Here is a 9,449-nt window from a genome sequence, read left to right on the forward strand (position 1 = left end):
GCCCGGCCTGGCGGCGGCGCCGCCGGCTCCTCCTCGGGCGGCGGCGGCGGCGGCAGCAGGAAGAGGCCCCTGCTGACTCCGCTCTGCAACGGGCTCCTCAACTCCTACGAGGACAAGAGCAACGACTTCGTGTGGTGAGTGCGGCTGGGCTCCGCGGGAGGCACCGAAGACGCGGCCCCGACCGGCTCGGCCCCCTTGTGCTGTCGTCGAGTCACTTCGAGGCAGCGCCGCGGGGCCCGGCCCGTGTCAGGCCTGCACCTTTTGGGGCCCGGCCCCGGTGCCTTTCGGGGATGGCAGTTATCGCCGTGGGGTCCCGAGATAGTGGTCCGGAGCCACTGACCCTCGCTGGGGCCCTGCTGGCTTCTTTGGTGCCAACCTGAGTGCTTTGCTCTCTGCCGGGTGGGTGTGTTGGTGAAGTGCAGCCAGCTCACACTCTCCATCGCTGTGGGACAGCGTGTAGCGAGCGTGCGCGGCAGCAAGGAAATTGTTGGGCGATTCTAAACCAAGACCCCTTTGTAGGGTGCCCTGTGGGACACGCTGGTGTGAATCGTGAGGTTTCACATGGGAAGCCAAGAGTTGTTCTCTTTCTGAGGGCTTTGCAGCGGGAAAGCTACTCTGTTGCTTTTCTGTGGTAGGAAAAAAAAGAGCAAAAACGAAGAAGTGGTGTTTTCCAAGGGGGGCCTGGAGTCTGTCCATGGGTGCCTGGAGTCTAAAAAGGTTGAGAACCACTAGGTCAGGGGTTTTCAACCTCTTTGGATCAGCGTACCCCTGGCAGCCGGATGCAGAGCTGGGGGGCGGGTGTGCGGCTGAACGCAGAGCGGCAGCACCTGCCACAAGCTTTCCCCACCCCCTGCATCCAGTTGGGCAGACAGTGGCAGTGAGCGTGGCGGTGCTTCATCCCTGCCTGCCTGCCCATACCCTTTAGGGTCTTCTCAAGTATCCCCAGTTGACAACCCCTGCACTAAGTTAATGCTACCAGCCCATGCCAGTGGCTGTCAGCTGGGCACTTCCAGCAGTTGTGAGCCTGACTAGGTCCTGCCAGTTTCAGGCCTAAGGGGTTAAGGTAAGGAAGGGGTCTTGAAGAGGTTCAAAGAGCTGTTCTTACCTGAATTTGTTGGCATGTTAAAGTAGTGTCTTTAGTATTGACACTAATGGGATTTGGCAAATGGTTAATGCCATTTGTTTAGTTTTAAATGGCTGTCCCTGGTGTTTGTAGCCATCTTAACTGGCTAATATTGTATATATGGGCCCTAAAATAGCAGAGCTGTGGGGCATTTTTAGATTGGCTCCAGTCCAATCTTTTGGTTAAGAGTAAGGGGATAGCCAGTATAGAACACAGAGTTGGCTGTAAATACTAATAGCAAAGGCATCTATACAACATGTGGCAGCATTGTACACATGCTAATTCTGGAACCAGAAGCAGTGTCACCTTGTTTACATGATGCTGTACCCAGTCTGATACAGTATCTCTGCTAGGTCACATCTGCACAGCACTGCCTTGCATCAAGTAGGTATTCTCAGTGTCTTGTCCCAGTTGCGACCAACTGTTGTATTCCATGCAGCAAAAACTTTTTAAAGTGGCTTCAGGGGTATCCTCAAGTATAACGTGCTTCAATAAACCAGCCTGAAATTAAAACAGCAGAGATCACTATGGTGAGATCCACATGTGGGAAGAATGTTTATAGCAGCTTTAGATGGCGAAATTAGATTGGGTAGCTGCTTCCTAAGGGTTTCTGACAACTAGAAAATGTAAAGCATTGTTAAAGTTCAGTTTTACACATCTACCAGCCAGTGCTTTTGCAGCTGTTGTCTGTTCCCTATATTCTTCACCCTACCCATCAGTAGCTTTCATCTTATCTACGTTTGACTCGAGTTAAAGTCATATCACTCGCAAGTATCCCCCTCAATGACAACATGGAGAGACAACTCTGAGACTGTAGCATTTGCACTTAACAAAATACTCAAGATCATTAGCTGTTTAACACTAACGTTGCAAACTTATATGCCTAGCTTTCCAAATCTTTTTAAATATTGAACAGGACTGCATATATGAGAAGGCCTTTATGGAGAAAGAGTAAAGCCTTTTAACCTTCTTTCTGAGTGGTCCTAAGAGATGATGAACTCTTGAAGGGGTTTCCTGTGGGACTCTGAAGTTGAGTTACTGGTGTTGAAGGTGGCTGATGGATCTAACAGAATGGGCATGGATTCCTGCCCAGTGTTGGAAAGAAATGATTAACCATAAAGGATAATTTCACTTGTGTCAAACCAGCTACTGAAAGATAAGTAGGAAATGTGAACAGTGATAAGCTGACCATGTACTTGGAGTTGTTTAGATGTTTGATGCTGTCTTTTTAATGTTTCCCCAAATAGTGAGTTAACTTCTTGTTGTTTAATATCACAAGCTGTTTCCTGAGCCAGGGCCTCATGATGGCTAGTTTAGGGGCTGCTACTTTTAAAAGAGGTTGATGCTTGAAGTGCCAGACCTTTTGTTAAGATCTAACAATAAAATGTAGCTGCAAAAGAAGGGGTCTTGTGTAGTACTGATTGTGGGGATATTGATGCTATATTAATTGAAGCTTGGGTTCTTCACTGAATGCTATGACTGGTGGTGTGTTAGGTTTTTTGAGAAGATTTCTTACAGGACTGTCTTGCTTAGGTACTGGCTTTTGAGTTGTAGGTTATATGGTTAGTTCTAGTAATTTATTAGGATCCTTTGAAGTTACTGTAATATAAGTCTTCGGACTTCATTGGATAGGCACTAGATACACATTGTAAGCTTCTTGGAGCAGGTGCTTTTTTGCTATCTTCATAGAAAAGACTGGCAAAAAGTCTGAAAAAGGAAGTGTGATTGTGTTTGTTTGTTTTTTCTTTCTGTTTCTCCATTGTATGAATGAAAAACTAAAGCTAGTGAGTAGGTGAGCTTGTAATTAAAGAGAAGCAGCTAAAGAGTTGGAGTTCTTTGTCAAGTATGGTAGGGCAGAGTTAGGACTAGACTAGAATCCAGGTGTATTGCCTCCCTACCCTTTGTAAGTACTAAAAGATACCATGAGACTTAAGGAGATTTGGTCAGTTGGAAGATAGCTTCTGGTGAGGAGAGTGGTGGTTTGATGGAAGATGATACTGTTGGGGTGCATCTTTGTGAGGGGAGTTAGCTAGAAGGTCCAGCTGTGGGATAGATAGTTGGGAAGGGGACATTGCTACCTTTCTTGAGTGTAGAAAAGTGGGGCTGAAAGACCTTAAGAGGTCATTGGGTTTAGTGTTTCTATATTTGTGGGTTGTGGCCCTAAAGGGTGTCATAAGAATATTTGAAACGGTCACAAACAGTCACAGAATAATGCAGCGAAGTGCAGGTTTCCCCTTGCAGGCTGGCAGCTTTTGAGCCCCTAAGGAGATGCTTGGGGCAGTTGGATGTAGGGGGTGGCAAGGGCATCAGCATGCACATGAACATGTGGCTGGCATACAGACAGGCAAGGTGGTGGGAGCAGCCCTGGCAGCTGGATGCAGGTAAGTCTATAGGAAGTGGGGGTTGGAGGGCCAGGGCTTGGGGACTGTCTGGCAGGCTGGGGCTGTGGCAGGACAAGGAGGGGTGGGGGACAGGTGCCTGCCGCTCCAGAGGGCAAAGAGGGTGGGGAGGCCCTTCAGGGGTGGTAGGGAGCTGTGTGGCTGAGCTGGTGGTGCTGGGTCTGGTGCCCATGCTCGCAGGGGCAGGGTGGCCAGGATATGCTGCCAGGCAGGGGGAAGGGGGTGAGCTGTGACCAGGCCACCTGGTGTGGCGTGGGAGCCCCAGCCCAGAGTGGCGGCGGGGGGGGGCGGTTACCACAGGCCTCTCCTCTTCCTCCCTACAGTGTGCGCCAGGGCTGGATCTGCTCTGCCACTGCCTGTATGAGCTGTCACAGCTGCCATGCTCCAGCCCAGGCAGGACGGGGGCAGCTGGGGGCCCCCCTGGTAGGGCTGAGGGTAGGGTAGGGGGCTGCAGGTCGGGAGTGAGGGACACCAGCAGGGCAGGGGGGATTGCGAGTCAGGAGTGAGGGGCACCAACAATTTGCATTGTGCAAATTGCACAGTGATGGATGTCACTTGGGAATAATGGAGGGCCTCATGTTGATATTGCTGTTAATGTTTGGGATTTTTGCTATGATGTTATGCTGTCGACTTATTCAGCTTTCAGTCTACTATAACCTCCGGGTCCTCTTCTGAATTACTGCAGCCTAACCATACATCAGGTTGTATATCATACAAAGCTAAATGAAGAAGGAGAGAAGAGATTAGAGGAGAGGAATGTCAAGGATACAACAGTAAATTCATGTGGTTGATGGCTTGTAATGTGCATTTCTTAAATGGTTTAGCTAAACATTTTAAATGTCTTTTTCAAAAGATTTTAAACCAACTTTAGTTTACATTTTTCTTGGTTGAGTCTCATGTTCACTTCTAGAACACACATAATTAGCCACATTCTCTGTTTGAGGAATGCAGTGAGGAAGGCCGCAGGCTGAGCAGAGTGAAAGGAAAAATTCAGCAATCTGTGCAAAAAAACTTTCTTTTGCTATTCTGTGGTATTTATAAAGAAACCATATTGGGGATTTTTAAAGGCTGGTCAGCAGCTCAATGGGCAGGCTATTATTACTTTAACTTGTCTAGGTTTCTAGGCTTATTCTTGCTTGCTGTAACATACAATGGTTATTTTTATTTTATTTGATTTAAATAATTGCAGCCTCAATGTTACCTTGGTTTTGTTACTAACTGACCTCTGTTTTGCATGGGACCACTAAATTGGCAGACTTTTGGAGTTTCATACCTGGTCTGAAAAGATATGTATGTGGGTGTCAGAGCCCTAGCTTTCAATTTGGTTGCATTACACACTTAATCTGAGAAATGAAAACGTCCTACCTAAATTAAATCTTCCAGAACACTGTCTGTTCTGCTGCAGAAAGTGTTTGGTGTTCCTTGACCCTTGGACTATGAAATGTTGCTAGGGACTCTGACAAGTTCCACATATGCCAGGTGGAGGCTAGGAAATCACATAAGTTTGGATGAGTGAGGTATACCAGTGTGGATGAAGAAATAGTGTTTAAATCTGGTAATGCGTTTAAGTGGTGTGTATGCCCGTAGCTTCTGTGCATCACTTGGAAAATGCTTGCATAGCAGCAGAAAAGTTGTGCTTCAGTGCAAAAATTTTGGCCTGCATTGGTGGTCTGGCACCCAAGAACTCTCAAATGTATGCAATCTAGAGTACTTTCCAAAGTTGAGACATTTGTGTGCAGGATACTAGCTTATCTGTGAGGAGGAATCTCTCTCTTCTCTCAGAAAAGGAAGGTTCTCATCAGAGGCTCTTTCCTGATCCTACAGTGTTCTTCACTGCTGCTCTCGAGGCTCTACAACAGCCCTCTGCAACAGGAAGTTGGACAAATGCTCAAGTCAGGTAGCACTTGTGTTTGCTTCCTGGACAGAATCTCTTCCTCTTCTTGGGCATAGGGTGTTGCCCTTTTTTGAGACTCATGTTTAATAGTAGTGCTTTTTTAGAAGGCAGACAGCAAGGCATTACTGCTGTTGGCAGATTCTCTGTCTTCTGTTTACAAACAGAAATTTTGGAAGCTCTTTTTTCTGAGCTTAGTCTTCCTCCAATTGGAAAGTCAGGACTGCAGAATGCTGGATTTCTTAAAGGGATATGAAAATGTAAGCTCTACCTAGAGGTGTTAATGTGTGTTAAAGATACATTAGATACAGATAGTAATTCATGCATTTGTGACCTTGAAGCTCAGTTTGCCTGGTGTTTTATTTGTTGGAATTAATCCATCTGCGACTTGAACTTTTGTGGTATAAAACACAACAGCCCATCTACTGACACATACAGGTTGCTCAAGTCCCATAATCTGTTTCTGCACTGGAACTTCTGTCTGGCATAGTTGAGATTATCAGTGTACCTGAATCCAGCTATGTCTAGGCTACAGTTTAAGGCTCCAGCATGTTGCATGTCTTTCCTGTAAAGGCAATTGCCTGTACTGTTTTTTTTAAGGAAACACACTGCTCTTAGAATGAGTCAGAAAAGAATAGTAGGGCAAGAAAAGAGAATTTTTGGAGACGATTTTACTGTCATATAGGAGAATCAGCAGAAGAATGGATTTTGCACCTGTTCATGCAGAACACAAACAATTCATAAGTTGTTTGAGTATCACTGTGATAAATAGAACTAATCTTACAGTGTTTTACATTGTATCTTAGGGCATCTTTACATGTCGTCCAGTGGTGGTGGGGGCATGGCTTTAATTAGAGCTGTTCTCAAGACCCATTCTAATTACAGCACCTGCAGGATCTCATGTGTTCAGCATCCTGTGCTTCAAAATGGTGGTGGGCGATCTTTAATGAAAGCTCGTTGAATGAGCTTTAGTTAAACCACCTTTGCTGCAGTTTTGAAACACGGGGAGGCTGAATACACGAGGTGCTGAGGCTGCTGGAATGTGCTAATTAATTGATTTAATAGAGTTTGCTCCAATGCACTGTAATTGCATTATTAGAGCTTATTGGAGCAGACATCCCACATGTCTACAGGCACCTTTGGGGCCTTACTACACATTCAAATTAAAACTGGATAGAAACCAGCTAAAGAGTTGTTCCGTATTTTCAAGCACTGACTTTATAGCTGGTTGGCTCTTTATAGCTGGACTGTTATTTTTATCTTTTGATAATTACTTTGCATTTTTGGCTAGTCTAAATTTCTTGTGTGATTAATAAGTTAATTGTGTGATAATTACTTTGCATCTGTGGCTGGTCTTATTTTGCACATATGGTCAGTCTAAATTCATTGCGTGATTAACCAGTTAATTGTGTAATATATGGCAGAGGCCTTAGACAACTCTGAAAATTGTAGTAATTTGTGGCAGAGACCTTAGACAACTTTGAAAATTTTAAGATGCATGTTCCACTGGAATGAGTGCACAAGGGAAATTTGCTTTGAAAAATCTTAGCCAGAAAGGAGTAGAATGTTCATTAAAGGCCTCTTTAATAGTCCAAAAGACTTCTTTTGTCAGACAGACATCCTTTTTGTAATACTAAATCTGCAGCCAATGTGGAGTTGCTTTTTCAAGTTAAATCCTCTTTTGTGAGTTGAAACACTTGAATGAATGGGTTTGGTTAGGGGTGATCCTTGAGCAGAGGGTTGAATTAAATGATTTGCTGAGATCTCTTTTAACCCTATTTTTCTATGATTCTTTGATCAGTGTTTAAGGCAAGAAGTTAGGGAATGAGGTCTTGTCTACACAAAACATAACTATGGTAGAATAATAGCTTCCCCATGCAGGCAAGCCAGAAGATTTCTCAACTACCTGTCTTGCAACTGTCCTTTATCTCTCTTCTGCGATCTCCCTCATCCCTTCTCCCCAAGGAAGCACCTGACCATAATTTTGCACATCTCAATGTTAAGACTGCCTGTTTCAGAATTGTGTAGGCTTTGTGTAACAGTTCTATATGAAATTTGTCACTTTTGTTGATCAGACTTCACTTCCCACCCTGGATGGTTGCTTGCCCTGCCCCCGAGCAAAATTTGATGTAACAGAGCATTTTCCTCCCAGTTTAGATTCTCTCTAGCTGTTTGTTCCTCTCTATACATGATTGTCTTATTTTTTTGGCCTGTAAATCTCTTGGATATTTACAAGATGTCTGTCAGAGTACTTTTATAATAATTTTATAACTAGTTGAAAATAGACCATTTTTGTTGCTAGGAATCTCTTGGGATAACACATTTCCCTAAGCGCTATGTCAAGTAACTCTTATTGCTTATGCAGTTGAACACCTGGGTAACTTGACACTTCAGGGAGCAGCTCTTTCCAAACCTACTTTTTATAATTTATATATGGTCTTGGATATTGTATAAAATGAATGATTCTGTGGGCATGGAAGTTTTTAAGCTTTTTGTCCCCTTGCCTCTGTGATGCTTTTGGCCCCATTGAAGTCAGTAAGTTGGGAAGGCCAGCTTCTGCTTATAAGGCCAGTTGGCGGAATAATTCGGTACCAGTCAGGACTTGGCTTTAAAAACAAGCGGGTGCCTAACCACTTATAGCCTGTAGTGATTGTGATAAGTATGAGAAGGCATTAATTTTGTTAGAACTTGTAAAACAGTAAATCCTGCTGGGAATCACTCTTCTTTGTAATGGAAACTTCAGGCTTCATTAAGGATGACCCTGACATTTAATGCATGTGTTTGCAGGGTCTGACTGGTTGGTTTTTTTTTTTTTTTTTCTTAACTGTTTTGGCTCTGCCACTTCCCAATCGCACCAGTATGAAGAAAAATGACTGTAAGATCAATGCGGTCTGGCTAGTCAGCATGTTAGAAGAAACTCTACCTGAGTTGGATCAACTCTGCAGTGTCATGATACAGACCAAAGAGCATTGTGTCCCAGATGACATACTGTGCATCCTAAACTCTATTAACCAGGAGAATGTTTGAAATAAGCTGTTTAGTCTTGTGGAAGAAATGGCTTATAAATATGTTTTTTGGAGTGTCCCTTTTGGACATTTTGGTGACAGTTTCTTGATATTGTTTTAAGCCATGTGGCAATAGGAAGAAAGTGGAGAAGTGGAAGCCAGTTTTTAATCAATGTGTAGCAACCGATCTGGGATCCTCAAATTGCCACAACGTTTTGATTTAATATTATTTGTAAGGATTATTTAATTTGCAGTTAAGAATATTTCCCCCTTTTCCTCCTAAACTGTACTTGTTGGTTTCATTCTAGTATAAAAATGCCCGGAACTTAAATGACTTAGCTGGGAGATGATGGTTTCAAATTGAAGTTGAATACTAATCAAAATGGAAAAACAATATGCATGACATTATATTTTAAAATGTCATGGCCCTCAAATAATGTTCACTGTATGAATTCGAAGCAGAATATGTAGGCATAACGTTGATTTTTATTCCATATTTCATTTATCTTCTGCTGTGATGCCTGCCCTCTTTTGAGTGCAGATAAGTGAGATGCTGTTTCCACAGGCAGTCCTTGGACTTAGGACACAATTGGTTCCTGAAAACTGCGTCTTAAGTTGAAATGTTGTAACCCAAAACTGATTTTCCCGTAGGACACAATGTTATAAATGGAGGATTGGTTCCTGAACCAAGGTCCGATACCCTATTTTCACCAAAAATAACTCAGAACTCGGTCAATTATAGGTGAGTAATATAGCTATATTAATGCATTTATATTGTAAATAGCAATCATATTGATTTGGAAGGACTTCTTTGAGGTGATTTTGGACTTTTTGAAGGGTTCTTGGTTGGAGTTTTCTCAGAAGCCTTGGCTGCAGGTTTTTTGGGAGTCTTGTCTGTTTTCTTAAAGAAAGTGTCCAAGGAAGTTTGGACAGATGTTTGCCAGGGAGATGGGTGAGGCAGCGAACTTGTTTTCTGGCGTGGTGTTGGATCCAGCGTTGTAAAACAGGGTATCAATTTATAAACATTGCAA

General features: G+C 43.6%; 1 protein-coding gene across 1 annotated transcript in view; it reads left to right on the top strand.

The window, feature by feature from the left end:
- RFWD2 (ring finger and WD repeat domain 2) overlaps positions 1–9,449 on the top strand; it is a 288,015-nt gene that overhangs the window by 10,397 nt on the left and 268,169 nt on the right. Inside the window, exon 3 of the mRNA XM_019528351.1 lies at positions 7–134. Coding sequence (XP_019383896.1) covers positions 7–134 — 128 coding nt within the window. The remainder of the gene's footprint in view (positions 1–6; positions 135–9,449) is intronic.

The sequence above is a fragment of the Gavialis gangeticus genome, unplaced genomic scaffold (genome assembly GCF_001723915.1).
Source record: "Gavialis gangeticus isolate Ggan-Ray unplaced genomic scaffold, GavGan_comp1, whole genome shotgun sequence".
Taxonomy (NCBI): Eukaryota; Metazoa; Chordata; order Crocodylia; family Gavialidae; genus Gavialis; species Gavialis gangeticus.